Consider the following 15909-nt stretch of genomic DNA (forward strand, 5'->3'; position numbering starts at 1 on the left):
CATTTCCTTTTGTGTATATTCTACAACTATTTTCTTTTTGGTCACCATGGGGATTACATTTAACTTCCTAAAGTTATAAGACTCTAATCTGAATTTACATCAACTTAACTTCAACAACATACAAAAAACTCTACTGATTTACTGCTCCATCCCACCACCCCTTTCAGTACTAATGTCACAAAACTACATCTTTGTACACTGTGTGTCCAAAAACATAAACTAATAATTGTTTTTTTAATCCATCAGTCTCTTAAATTACGTAGATAACAAAATGTGCAGTTACAAACCAAAGTTAAAATAAAACTACATTTTAGACTAATAATTTTTTAATGTATTAGTCTCTTAAATCATGTAGGAAAAAAAAGTAGAGTTACACGCTGTTGTTAAAATAATGCTATCTTTTACAATTGCCCAAGTATTTACCTTTACTAAGATTTTACTTCTTCACATGACTTTGAGTTACTATCTAATATACTTTCATTTCAACCTGCAGGACTCTCTTTAAGATTTCTTGCAAGGAGGGCCGGCCCCGAGGCTTAGCGGTTAAGTGCGCGCCCTTCGCTACTGGCGGCCCGGGTTCGGGTCCCAGGCGCACACCGACGCACCGCTTGTCCGGCCATGCTGAGGCCGCGTCCCACACACAGCAGCTAGAAGGATGTGCAGCTATGATATACAACTATCTACTGGGGCTTTGGGGGAAAAATAAATAAATAAAATTATAAAAAAAAAAAAAAAGATTTCTTGCAAGGAAGCTCTAGTGGTAACAAACTCCCTCGGCTTTTGTCTAGGAAATGTCTTAATTTCTCCCTCACTTTTGAAGGACAGTTTTGCTAGATATAGGCTTCCTGGTTGATAGGTTTTTTTTCTTTTTAGCACTTTAAATATATCAGCCCACTATCTTCTGGCTTCTAAAGTTTCTGATGAGAAATCTGCTGAAAATCTTAACAGGATCCCTTGTAAATGACAAGTCACTTTTCTCTTGCTGCTTTCAAGATTCTCTCTTTAAAAGTCTGATTATAATGTATCTCAGTGGGGGGGGGGTCCCTTTGAGTTCATCCTACATGGAATTCACTGCACTTTTTAGATGTTTATATTCATGTTTTTCACCAAATTTGGGGAGTTTTTGGCCATAGTTTCTTCAAATAATCTCTCTGCCCCTTTCTCTCTTTCTCTTTTATGCTTCTAGGACTCCTACAACATGTATCATGGTCAGCTTAATGGTTTCCCAAACGTCGCTTAGGCTCTCTCCATTTTTTTCCAACCTTTTATTTCTTCTGTTTCTCAGACTCAATAATTTCCATTGTCCTATCTTCCAGTTCACTGGTTCCTTCTTCTGCCTGGTTAAATCTGTCTCTGAATTCCTCCATGAATGTTTCATTTTAAGTTCTTATACTTTTCAGGTTATTGTATCATATTGTCTTGTATTATTCAGCTTCAGAATTTGTTTTTGGTTTTCTTTTATGTTATTTATGTCTTCACTGATATTTCCATTTTGTTCACACATCATTTTCTTGACTTTCTACACAACTTCATTTAGTTCTTCGAGCATCTTTAAGACAACTGTTTTAGAGGCTTTGTCTAGTAGGTCTGCCATCTGGTTTTTCTCTGGTACAGTTTCTATTGGTTTATTTTTTTTCCTTTGAGTAGGTCATTCTTTCATGTTTTTTTGTATGCCTTGTGATTTTTTGTTGAAAATGGGACATTTGAATCTAATAATGTGGTAACTCTGGAAATCAAATTCTCTCCCTCCCACAGAGTTTGCTGTTTCTTGTTTTATTTTTGACTGATGTAGGCTTCTTCATGCTTATAGCCTGAGATGTAAACTTAAGGTCTTCTCAGGTCTTTTCTGAGCCTGCAGCTTTCCTTGGGCATGTGCAGTGACTTTCTAATTTCCCTCACACATGCAGTTGATTTTGAATGTACTAGACTTTAATGCTAAGCTCCCAAAAGGAGAAAAAGAGAAAAATGGGAGGGGAAAGGAAAAGGGCAGACTCTTAAATCCTCTGGAAGTCACTTCAGCTGATAAGAAAGGGCTTGCAACAATGGGAGGATGGAACAATGGCTGCCCACCTCAGTGTGTGCACCTCCATGATCAGAAGTAGCAATTAGCCATCAGAACACAGATCTTGATATTTGTACAACAGGGTCCTTACTGCCCACTGTGCCTCCTGCAACCTGATCCAGGAACACATACTTAGCTTAGCTGCCTGCCACTGGGCTGGAGGGTGGGATATGGGTAGCTCCTGCTGAGCTAAGAGCTGAAATTGACCAAAATTAACCGTAATTAACCTCCAAGCCTTCCCCTGAAAGTAGAAATCCTTCAATAGAATCCAGAGGCCTAAAATAGTTATATCAGAAAGATTCTGCCAGTGCAGTTGTTGTCTAGGTGGGGAAACAAATTCCTAGTACCTCCTACTTCATCATCTTCCCAGAATCCTCTCAGTAACCATCATGATTTTTAACATAAATTGAATTAAACATTTCCTGAACACACTGACATTTTCAGTAAATTAGTTCAATTATTTTATTATTCTCAAATATAATAGGTAATATTATACTTCATCTTATTTTCCTTAAAACTCATTCAATTAATCAAGATGCTGGTATTTTGATCATATTAAAACCTCAACAGGATTGTTTGTTCATGCATTCATTCATTCCTTCAATGTGTATTTATTATGTACCTATTATGAGCTCAGACTATTCTAGACACTGGGAATACAACAATGGGCAAAATAAAGTTCATGCCCTCATAGTTTACATTGCAGTGTGAGAGAAAATGAGTAAACAAATAATAAACTTTAGGTAGCAAAAAGTGCCAAGGAAAAAATATAGTAAGGAAGGATTAGATAGGACAGCCAAGGGATGGCCTCCCAGGGAAGGTTTGAGTCAATACCTGAAAGAAGTGAGAGAGAAAGTCATGAGGCTATCTAGGGGAAGAGAAGTGTGAAGATCAGGGTGGTGTCAGCAGGAAGGGTGAAAACTGCTTAAATTTTGGATATGTTTTAAGGCACCAACAAGATTTAATGATGGATCAGATGAAGAACATGAAAAAAAAAAAGGAATCGATGATTCTTAAGAACTAACCTGAGCAACCAAAAGAATTTATTGATAAGGGAAGACTGTAAAACTATGACATGTCCCCTTTTACAACTTGACCTCTTTTTATTGCTGAGGAAGATGTGCCCCTGAGCTAACATCTGTTCCCAATCTTCCTCTTTTTGCTTGAGGACGATTTGCCCTGAGCTAACATCTGTGGCCAATCTTCCTCTATTTTGTATGTGGGTCACAGCCACAGCATGGCTGATGAATGGTGTAGGCCTGCGCCCAGGAACGGAACTCAGGCCACCACAGTGGAGCGCACCGAACTTAACCAGTAGGCCACAGGGCCAGCCCCTAAAACTTGACCTTGTTTGTTTGGGCAACCTCAGATTCTAGTTTACCTTCCTGCAAAAGGCAACTTAAAGACTGTTTTCTGGTCTTATAAACAGAATCTTTCTTTGACATGCCATGTTTCAACAGTGCCAGTTTTGGGGGGAGGAAGGGTGTAGGGGTAGGGAAAGAGGGAAGTCTCCAGTCACAACCTGAATTAATACAGATCCCTATGTATACCAATTCCCAGAACCATTTTGGAGGTTATTATTCTGGGTCCTGACTTGTTTTTAAGAAAATAATTCCCTTAAACTGATCAGTCTTGAAGCCCACTTGCCCTCTCCTTCTCAGTTTTACAATTAAATAAAATGTTCCTACAGTTTGTTTTCATTAACTAGACAAGCAGAATCAGAGAGAATTAGCATCTGGTTCTTGAGAAACTGTACTAACTTCCACCAGTTGGAGAGAAATGTTTAATAAGAACAGTCAAACACAAGTAATAATAACACCTTAAATTCCCATGCTGTTGTATACTATAACTGCTATCTTAATTATTGCCCTTACTTCACATCCCAACCCTAACCCTTTAAGTTATTATCATACATGAGGAAACTAAGGCTTATATCAATCAAACTTTTCACCCAATACCATTTTAGACAGCAATACCCTTACAACGTGGGTTTTCTGACAAAGTCTAGTATTGTTCCCTACTATTAATCCTCTCCATTCAAAACAGTTTTCATTAACCTTAAATAATAAAACCACCCCAAGTTTCCTGATAACTTCAGTATATATTTGTACTGTATTTGAAAACTTATTGTAAAAGACACACTTTTAAAAACTGGTCTTCGGGGGCCAGCCCGGTGGCGCAAGCGGTTAAGTGCGCACGTTCGGCTGCAGCGGCCCAGGGTTCGCCAGTTCGGATCCTGGGCGCGCACCGACGCACTACTTGTCAAGCCATGCTGTGGCGGCATCCCATATAAAGTGGAGGAAGATGGGCACGGATGTTAGCCCAGGGCCGGTCTTCCTCAGCAAAAATGGAGGAGGATTGGCAGATGTTAGCACAGGGCTGATCTCCTCACAAAAATTTAAAAAAAAAACTGGTCTTCCATTCAACACTCCACACCTTTACTCTTACACTTTATCAGTAAGAAAAAGATACTGAGTCCCTGGAGGATCTAAAATTAGCTCACCTATATCAACATGACTAAGATCTCACAGTCCTTGGTGCCTTTACCTATACAATAAGGAGGAAACAGAATGTAATCCTGTTGTACTCATTAGGTCATACATGGAGACAACCAACATTCCAAAATAGCTCTCTGAGTTTTCCCTAAGAAATAGAAAAAAAGGGCCAGCCCCGTGGCTTAGCGGTTAAGTGCACACGCTCCGCTGCTGGTGGCCCGGGTTCGGATCCCAGGCGCGCACCGACGCACCGCTTCTCCGGCCATGCTGAGGCCGCGTCCCACATACAGCAACTAGAAGGATGTGCAACTATGACATACAACTATCTACTGGGGCTTTGGGGGTAAAAAAAATAAATTAAAAAAAAAAAAAAAGAATTGGCCCCCTTAAAAAAAAAAAATAGAAAAAAAAATGTAATCTTATCATATAGTCAAAAGGAATGATATATACTAAATAATTTAGTTTGATAACAGCTTAATCAACTGAAAAAAATCTACAATAGTCATCTATACTAGGGGCCAACAAACTTTTCTGTGAAGGGCCAGAAAACAAATATTTTAGGTTTTACAGGCCATACAGTCTCTCATCCCAACCACACAACTACTCAACTCTGCAGTTGTAGCACAAAAGCAGCCACACACAATAAACGAATGAATGAGTGTGTTGTGTTCCAATAATACTTAATACAAATGGAGGGCTGGATTTGGCCTGGGGCCCGTAATTTGCAACCCCTGATCTATACTATCTTGAGCCCACTTCCTAATGCAGATGAAAACAATGAAATGTTACAGAATGAGATAAACAGAGAACAAAATATATTATTTTCTTTATTCTTCAGCTAACCTCAAAAATTTTAATAAAATTAGATTTTTAAAAATCACTGTTAATCATTATTGTTTTTAGGTGTGTTAAAGGTATAATAAAGTTTAAAAAAAGAGCACTTATCTTTTTAGGATACATAAATATTTATAGATGAAATGATATGACATCTGGATCTGCTTCAATATAATTTAGTGGAGAGAGTGGGAGGTAAGGAGGTACAGATAAGACAAAATTGGTCACGAAAAATAATTGAAGTGGGTTCATGAGTACATAGGATTCAATATACTATTCTACTTTTATAAATGTTTAAAATGTCCAATAAAAAAATTAATAACAAACTGGTAAATGATGAATCACAAATTTAAGTGCATCTGTAAAATTAATGAATTTCTTCATCTTTTAAACCAGCGTTTCTCAACTTCAGCATTATTGACATTTGGGGCCAGATAATTCTTTGTTGTGGCAGCTGTCCTGTGCACTGTAGGACACTCAGTAGCATCCTTAGTTTTTACCTGCTAGATGCCAGTAGTACTCTCCCCGCCCCTCCTTGACCAGTTAGTCACAATCAAAAATGTCTCCAGACATCTACAAATTAAATCTGCCTACAATGGTTTTTAAAACAGAAAATAAATGCACGGAACTTAAATCCAAATGAGTAGGTATGGTAGAAGTCCACATGTTATCTCACCGCTCTAGTCAACACATAGTTTTCAAACTGAAAGATAAATTATTTACAAACACCTAGCCTACTGAGCCTCACTCCAACTCCAGTCTTACTATGTTTATAGTATTAACTAATTATTTGCTTTGTATTTGAGTTCAATTAAGGAAAAAGGAAACCCACTCTTGAAAAAAAAGTGCCAACTTCGTTCCTACCCCAAAGCTGCACCCTTATTCTACAGAGCTTCTCATGTGAACAAAAAGTCTTTAGAAACACAAATTTATTGATAGTCTTATATTGCCTGGTTTAGTAATTAAATTCTGAATCAGAAAGCATACTTTTTAAAAAAATTAGGCAAAAAGAAATTTTGGTTTTTCAGTCTCTTGCCTTATTAGCTATAATCAGAAGGGCTTTGATATTTTAGTAGTTGTTGCTATTGTAGTTTCTGGATTCACTGAATTAAAAATGAGATATTCAATTCAGGGAATTTCACTCCATTTCCCCAGACCAGACTAACACAATAATAAAATAAACTAACTGCCTGACATTTACAAAATACTAAATTTAAATTAAGCCTTTCCCGTATTACCAAAAAACCTTATAACACATACTGGGTTCCTAAATTCACAACCAACAAAGATGTAACTTAAATTAAAAATTACTACTGTAAAAGCAAAATCAAATTATATAATCTCTTTCATAAAGACATCACAGTAATAAAACTATCAGATAGTTTATGATGTCTATTATGCTAATTTAAAATTTAAGCTCTTTCTAGGCAAAAGAAAATTTCAACATCAAAGACGACTTATTTACACCTACAAACCAATGGCTCTGTAGTAGCTATCCAACAACTCAAAATGCATACAATTGGAGAAAAAAGCAAAAATAATATAAGACTTCTCCTTTCAGATAGGTACCTTTAAAATTTTTTAATTAGTAAAAACAGGCTGGTCCACCAGTTTAAGTCCTTATTAAGCTTCCTCGGATGAGAGCATCATTTGGACAAAATTGCAACATTCTGCCTAGTCTAAATTTGATTGAATTTGACTTACTCCTGAATAATCTTGCATTAGACTAAAACAAGTGTAATTCTAATATATATTTTAAGTAATGAGGCTATAGTTAACTACAACAAAGGAAGCCATCCTTCACTCCACTCGTACAGATTCTCGATTGAAATTCCAATGATAGTAAAAAGTATTTATTTCCCTTTAATAAGAATATACTCTAAATTAAATTAAGCGCATATACATAGAGCAATAAAATGCACTGTAAAATCTTCAAAGATCCACATTAACATAAGAAACAATAAGACTAAACAAATTCTAATTTACTGGTTCCCTTATGAGAAAAACAAAAAAAAAAACCAAGAAAGGCCTCCGGGCGTCACAGATCAGGAAAAATCTTGGCCTACGTGATCTATATTCCCCTTCCCTCAACTTCCCCAGTATAATTCTTAGATGAGCCCAACAGGGCTCCCAACAGCATCCTGGTCCTACCATAGTAAAGGGAAACAACTCCTATCTTCACTTAGGGTTATGCCTAGAATATTGAAGGATTACAGAAAAACAAGACATGCTTCAAGTTGTCATCTGTCAAATTTTTCTTTTCAGTCACAAGAGCCTTAGGTGAATATTAAATTTCAAGAATGAAAAAAATCCATCTCATGATATAGAAGTACTATTTCTGGGACATCCATTTTTACTTAAAATAGTTTTCAAGCTTAGTTTAATTACCTCTGCTTCTACATCCACATTTTGCTTCAAAAGTAACTTCAAAATGTCAACATGTCCATTCTGACTAGCAGCTTGCATAGCTGTGTGGCCAGCACACTGTCCATTTACCTAAAGAAAAAAAAAAACCAAAGGCTGAAGGAATGTCACAAACCAGACAGAGCCAATATATACACGTAGTATAGGTTTAAATCTAGCACACTGTATGATTCTATGAAAACAATTTAGGTTGGTGTTCCATATATCCTAGTACAGATCACCAGAAACTGTTCTAATTTAGAGAAGGGATGCAGGCATTTTTTTAAACAGACGTAACTTCTCTTGTTCAAAGAGCTATGAAAGAACTGTTTAGCCAATCTACAAAGGTGAAAAAAGAAAGAAAGCAAGGGAAAGAAGGAGGGACAGACAAAGGGAAATAAGTTACACTAGTTTTGTATATTTACTTCTATTTGGATTATTATATCTCAGATCCTATGTTTCAATAAAAAAGGACAATAAGGTGAATGGAAAACTTTTAGAGAAGATACTTTCTACTATAGTACAAATAAATTCAATTAGACAAATATATCGAATACCAACTGCAAGCAAACTTCCATGAAGGATTAATGAGTTATATACAATTATTCTGTTATTGTTAACGAGCTATATATATATATATTATTGAGCTATATACAATTATTCTGTTTATAAAGCAGTAATTTCCAATCTTTTCTTCACCTTGAATGTTACGCGAATGCATAACTTACCCATGAACATACCCAAGGCTAAGTGCAATTTCTTAATCTCACCGCATTCACTCCCATCCATAAAACCATAAAAGATGGTTAAAGATGATAGCCTGACCAAACATGTTTATATCCTATCCTTCCTGAGACTACACTAAGAAGACAGTAAAATAATTTCAAACATCAAAAGCCATAAAGACAAAGAGAAAGGGAGAGCTGACATCAGAAAACAACACAATTTTGAAAGAAAGCAAGCAGACAAAGAAGTTCTGACATTATAGAAACAGGGAAGACAACGGCTGAGAACCCCAGACAAATTCAAAGCCTGCAAATGCAAGCACATCAGAGGGCTAACAAGAGAGGCCACAGGTATAAATCTGACGTGCAATGGCCACACTCCAGGCCCACTCCTCGAACTCCAGGACAGAGTATTAGCTGCCATGCATCATGTCTCTAGGCAGGAAAAAGGACGTTTCTTCCCTCAAACAACTGAACAGCCATAGAGAACAGACACCTACTTGACGGCATTTGGAGATCTTCAAAAGCTCTACACACAACAATCACCATAATGCAAAGTCAGTCACCAAGTCCTGTCCAGGTAAAGAGAGCTACCAATCGGCCTTTTAATATCTTATTCAGATACGAATGGACAAAGAGCCAAAAAAAAAAAAGACACCAGGCCCAGAAGGGTGAATTCTACCAAACATTTAAGGAAGAATTATACCAATTCTCTAAAACCTCTTTCAGAGGACAGAAGCAGAGGGCATATTTCTTAACTCATTCTATGAGGGCAACAGTACCCTAATACCAAAGCCAGACAAAGCCATTACAAGAAAGGAAAACTACAGACCAATATCCCTCACGAACATGCAAAAATCCTCAACAAAATGTTAGCAAATTGAATCCAAAAATATACATAAAGAATTATACACCACGACCAAGTAGGATTTATCCCAGGTATGCAAGTCTGGTAAAATATTCAAAAATTAGTTAACATAATCCATCACATCAACCGACGAAAAAATAATAATCACATGATCATATCAATAGATACAGAAAAAGCATTTTACAAAATTCAACACCCTCTCATGACAAACAAAAACTCTCAGTAAACTAGGAATAAAGGGAAACTTTCTCAACTTGATAAAGACTATATACAAAAAAATTACAGGTAACATCATACCGAATGGTGAGAAACTCAAAGCTTTCCCACTAGAATCAGGGACAAGGCAAGCACCTTTTCAACTTTTCAAAGCACCACTCCTTTTCAACATCATACTAGAAGTCCTAGCTAATGCAATAAGGCAAGAAAAGAAAAGAAAACATATACAGACTAGAAAGGAAGACATAAAACTGTCTGTTCATAGATGATATGATCACTTATGTAGAAAATCCAAAAGAATAAACAAAAACATTCCTGGAACTAATAAGCGATTATAACAAGATTGCAGGATACAAGATTAATATTACAAGTGTCAACTGCTTTCCTATATACTAACAGTAAACAAGTGGAATTTAAAAATAAAAACACAATACCACAGCACAGCGAAAGAAATCATCAACAAAATGAAAAGGCAATCTACTGAATGGGAGAAAATATTTGCAAATCATATATATGATCAGGGGCTAATATCCAAAATATATAAAGAACTCGTATAACTCAATAGCAAAAAAACAATTTGATTTAAAAATGGGCAGAGAATCCGAATAGACATTTTTCCAAAGAAGACATATGGATGACCAACAGATACATGAAAAGATGCTCAACATCACTAACTATCAGGGAAATTCAAATAAAAACACAATACCATTTACATTATCACCCCCCAAAATTTAATACTTAGGTATAAACCTAACACAATATGTACGAGATCTACATGAGGAAAATTAAAAACTTTGATGAACGAAATCAAAGAACTAAATAAATGGAGAGATACTCCATGTTCATGGACAGGAAGATTCAATATTGTCATGTCAGTTCTTCCCAACTTGATCTATAGATTCAATGCAATCCCTATTAAAATCCCAGCAAGTTATTTTATGGATATTGACGAACTGATTCTAAAAATTATATGGAGAGGCAAAAGACCCAGAGTAGCCAACTCAACATTGAAAGAGAAGAACAAAGCTGGAGAACTGACACTACCTGACTCTAAGACTTACTATAAAGCTACAGTAATCAAGACAGTGTGGTATTGGCCAAAGAACAAATAGATCAGTGGAACAGACTAGAGAGCCCAGAAATAGACTCTCATAAACATAGCCAAAGGATCTTTGACAAAGGAGCAAAGGCAACACAATGGAGCAAAGATAGTCTCTTCAACAAATGGTGCTGGAACAACTGGACATCCACTTGCAAGAAAATGAATCTAGACACAGACCTTACATCTTTCACAAAAATTAACTCAAAACGGATCATAGACTAAATGTAAAACACAAAACTATAAAACTCATAGAAGATAAAACTTAGATGACCTGGGTACAGTAATGACTTTTTAGATACAATACCAAAGACATGATCTATGAAAGAAAGATAAGCTGGATTTCATTAAAATTAAGAACTTCTGCTCTGCAAAACAAAATATCAAGATAATGAGAAGACAAGCCATGGACTGGGAAAAAAATATTTGCAAAATACATAGCAGGTAAAGTACTCTTATTCAAAATATACAATGAACTTTTAAAACTCAACAAGAAGAAAACAGTCCAATTAAAAAATGAGCTAAAGACCTGAACAGACACCTCACCAAAGAAGATATATAGATGACATATAAGCATATGAAAAGATGCTCCCCATCATATGTCATCAGGGAAATGCAAATTAAAACAACAATGAGATATCACTACCACCTATTAGAATGGCCAAAATCCAGAACACTGATAACACCAAATGCTGGCAAGGATGTGGAGCAATAGGAACTCTCATATACTGCTGATAGGAATGCAAAATCGTATGCTTACTATGGAAGACAGTTTGGCATTTTTCTACAAAACTAAATATATTCTTACCATATGATCCAGCAATCACGCTCCTTGGTATTTATCCAAAGGAACTGAAAACTTACGTCCACACAAAAACCTACACATGGATGTTTACAGCAGCTTCATTCATAAGTGTCAAAACTTGGAAGCAACCAATATGCGCTTCAGTAGCTGAATGGATAAACTGTGCTACATCCAGACAATGGAATATTAATCAACACTAAGAAGAAATGAGCTATCAAGCCATGAAAAGACATGGAAGAAACTTAAATGCATATTACTAAGTGAAAGAAGCCAATCTGAAAAGGCTTTACTGTATGGTTCCAACTACTGACATTCTGGAAAAGGCAAAACTATGGACACAATAAAAAGATCAGTGGTTGCCAGGGGTGGGGTGGGGGAAAAAATGAATAGGCAGAGCACAGAAGATTTTTAGGGCAGTGAAAATACTCTGTATGCTATTATAATGATGGATATATGTCATTATACTTTTGTCCAAACTCATAGAATGTACAACACCAAGAATGAACCCTAAGGTAAACTATGGACTTTGGGAGATTATAATGTGTTAACGTAGGTTTATCCTTGGTAAAAAATGTACCATTCGGGTGAGTGATGCTGATAATGGGGGAGGTTATGCATATGTGGGCAGAGGATATGTGGGAAATCTCTGTAACTCCCTCTCAATTTTAGTTTGTAAACCTAAAACTGCTCTAAAAAAATAAAGTCTAATATATAATATATATACATTTATATATATAAAATTTCCAGATAGGAAAGACACAACTTCCAGAATAAAAAGATCAAACATCGAAAGCAATGGATAAAAATAGATCCACATCAAGGCACATCACTGTGCAAGTTCAGAATATTAGCAAAAAAAAGAGATCTTCATACTTGAGAGAAAAAAACTGCTCACGTGTAGGACCAGGAATCAGAACGGCTTAAATCTCCTCAACAGCAATTCTGAATGCTGGCAGAAAATGGAATTATTCTGAAGGAAAATGATGTCCCACCTAGAATTCTATTCCCATCTAAAATTTAATTGTAAGCTTAAAAAAAAATTACATATTAGAGATCTATTTCCCATGAACACTTTCTTAAGAAGCTACTAAAGACTGTACTTCACAAAAGAGAGTAAACGTGGAAACAGACAAAGGATACAGAAAACAAGAAATCCAACACAGGAGAGAGGGGAAGGGAACCCTCAGGCTGATGGATGAGGAGACATTCCAAACGGGCATCAGGTGCAGAGGGCAACCTGTCCCAATGAATCACATTAGAAGGCACTGAAAGCAATCTTAGATGATGAAATGAATACGTACCTGATGTGCCTGAATGTCTTGAGAGATCAGACAATTAGAGAGAAGTTCGGAGAAAAATTAATTATAACAATACAGATTACTAACAAATGAGAAAAAAATTTAATTATGTCTGGGGTTAAAAGGGACTGACTGGGAAAAACTACAAGTGAACTTTTTGGAATGAAAGAAACGTTCCACATATTAATAGGAGTGTGGATCACATGGGTGTATGCATTTGTCAAAACTGACTGATCCATGTTATTTCACTATATGTAAATTACACCTCAATGTTTTTCAAAAAAAACAACTATGAACACCAAGGAAAACAAAAAGGTTTGTAAGAAAACACACTCCAGTATCGTCCACAGCTCAGATATGAATGTCATTTAAATAATAACATGCACAATTAATTCTAATCTTAAAATTACAACACAATATAACCATGTTAAGGAGCTGGGAGGAGTGTGTATATGTGTGGTGAAGGTGGGCTGGAAGTGGAAAAAGAAAGCTGAATCCTCACTTCCACAGTGAAGTATCAAAAGATAACTCCTAAAACATAAAAATCAATAAATAACAGAAGTATGTTACTGGAAGATGTGAAGGTAAATATATGAAGAAAATCAGCTGAAAGAGGTAAAAATAGTTGCCTCTGAAGAATGGGAAAATAAGGTTGAGAAGGACACGTTGTTTTTCATAATAAACCTTGTAAAACTATTTTTCCCTTTAAATTTTTAGAATGTATGACATTGTTAAAAAATAACTAAAATAAATTAGTAATTAAATGAAGAAAAAAATTAAGTATAATAAAATGTAAACCTTAAATAAAATATATATATGAGAAGTCTGACTCTATCTTTCAAACACAAAAAACACTTGGTACTTTAATATCTGAAACAAATTATTTGTGATCAATCAAGAAACCACTGTGTTGTGCTGCTGCAATTACTCTCTCTCTAATAAACCTAAAATGCCACATGAGCTCATAGGAATGTTTATACCTTACAATTATAGATCTGATCTTCTTCAAACTGTCTAGCATACTTACATGCAAAGGTGTGGCAACAAAAGCCTCACAACACAGCGACAATGAATCACAGTGACACTCCATCTACAATCTCCTGGTGGGCACTGAACATCGTATCAGTGCCAGCACAGTAGCAATGGGAAAGCCAACAGATGACTAAGCAAGAACCAAAATGGCCCACTTAAAATATAGTTTATGTGAACAGTAAAATTACATCAACTATTAAGATGTACAAAATGCATCACCTCCAATTTATCTGCATTATAAACTCTGAAATAGTCAACTTTCACAGGAGGCGGGAGAGGAAAACGTTTAAATGTTTTAAAAAGAGGGATAGAAAACTGCTTATAAAAGTTATTAAAATATATTTAAAAGACATGACAAGATGAAATTTACATGAGAAAAATTCACTAAATTTCCCAAAAGGACACTAGCCACTTAAAAACCTAAATCTAAGTTTTGTCAATCATAAAATAAAAAAGGTCACAGTATTAAAATAAGAAAATATCAATATCTTTTAGAAGTGCACACTGAAAAATGATGTGTGGTGTCTTCTTTAAAATACCTCAGAAAAACAAGGAAGAAGGAATAGATGAAGCACATGCGGTAAAATCTTCATAACTGCTGAAGTATAAGGTTCATTACACTATTCTATTTTTGTATACGCTTCAAAATAATTTTTAAAATGCTCACATCCACATCTGGTCTTTTTAGTAAATCTTCCACTTTAGCAACATCTCCATTGGCAGCAGCCTTAACTAATTCTTCATTGAGGTCACCAGATTCTTGGGTTTCAAATAATTTCTTCAAGAGTTGGGAGAGTCTTTCTGTAAAGCATCAAATAAAGTTGCTAATATAGGAGGATCTCAAACATTAACTACTAACAGGCAAGCATTACCTATATGCCTATAACACATACTTTTTCTTTTTTATTATTTCTACCATTAATGTTATTTTTGTACTATGCTACAGATATTACCCATACAAGTTATAATTACTACCATATAACGCTGCATTCAATTCAAGCACATAAGTATTCCCAGTTTTCTCCAATTCATGTATTTCAAGTTCAAATATCAGAAAAAGTAGAGTTACACACAAATAATAATTCATCAATTAGAAGTCACACCAAAGATATTATGAATGAACATACTACAATGGGAGTATCATAATGATACAAACTTCCTTTCAGGTCTTAAGCATACCACACTGACTCGCAGAGCTCAATGCTACAGACCTTAGAATAAATCAACAGGTCAATGATTATGATGCAAAAGCAATGTAATCTCTATGATATCTAGCCAACTATTTTAGGGACAAACCAATTTCAGTTGAAAATGGACATCTAAGTGTTAATAACGTACTTCAAAGGTGACAACTGATTAGTTTTGACTAAAGTAAGAACAAACCAGAGATGTATTTATATAGACACTTTTATAACATTTTTTTCTAAATAGCACTAATCAGTAGAGAACCTACCTAGTTCTACTCCTTAATTCTTGGGTCTACTTATTGGAAAGCAAAGAAATCACAAAGTGGGGCAGAGGACCAACACTAAGTCCACATTATTTGAGAGAAGGATAGTAACCATCTTTCACTCTTCTAATTCGTATGTAGTCAGCCTGTTGTGATGCCATCTAACCTCAAGGTAAAAATAAACACCTCTTAATTTAAACTTCAAGCAGACTAGCAAATTACAGCAGGAGAGAAGAGACAGAGGGAGAGGAAGTATGAAAGCTCTACAAAATAAAATTGGAGGTCACCCAACGTTTTCCTTTACTTTTTTATTATGTACAGTTATGGTTCTATCTTCTTTTCTGCATGACAACAATATACATAGAGTAACTTGTAATTTGATGCAGAATGAACTGAGTCTGTGTATATAAAGCTGGAGCATAGGGAGGAAAGATTTTAGGCAAAAGTCTACCCAAGCATCCAGCGTATCCACATCTCAACATGGTTTTCTACTCACTGTAACATGTATAATATAGGGGAAAAATATGGCTTATATGTAAAAATATCCAGAAAGAAAGCCATCTGCTAGTAATAATGTTGGAAATACAGAGAAAATAAAGCAGTCTAAGAAAGTGATGGTTCT

General features: G+C 35.6%; 1 protein-coding gene across 3 annotated transcripts in view; it reads right to left on the reverse strand.

Moving 5' to 3' along the window:
* The window catches only part of MIB1 (MIB E3 ubiquitin protein ligase 1), a 118039-nt gene that overhangs the window by 53402 nt on the left and 48728 nt on the right, over positions 1-15909 (reverse strand). For 2 of the 3 annotated variants that reach the window (XM_058556823.1, XM_058556825.1), the window contains exons 9-10: positions 14505-14638; positions 7780-7887 (exon numbers count right to left, since the gene is read on the reverse strand). In XM_058556823.1, the coding sequence (XP_058412806.1) occupies positions 7780-7887; positions 14505-14638 (242 nt within the window). The remainder of the gene's footprint in view (positions 1-7779; positions 7888-14504; positions 14639-15909) is intronic. The other variant, XM_058556824.1, reaches the window with a different exon arrangement.

This window comes from Diceros bicornis, chromosome 16 (genome assembly GCF_020826845.1).
Source record: "Diceros bicornis minor isolate mBicDic1 chromosome 16, mDicBic1.mat.cur, whole genome shotgun sequence".
Classification (NCBI taxonomy): domain Eukaryota; kingdom Metazoa; phylum Chordata; class Mammalia; order Perissodactyla; family Rhinocerotidae; genus Diceros; species Diceros bicornis.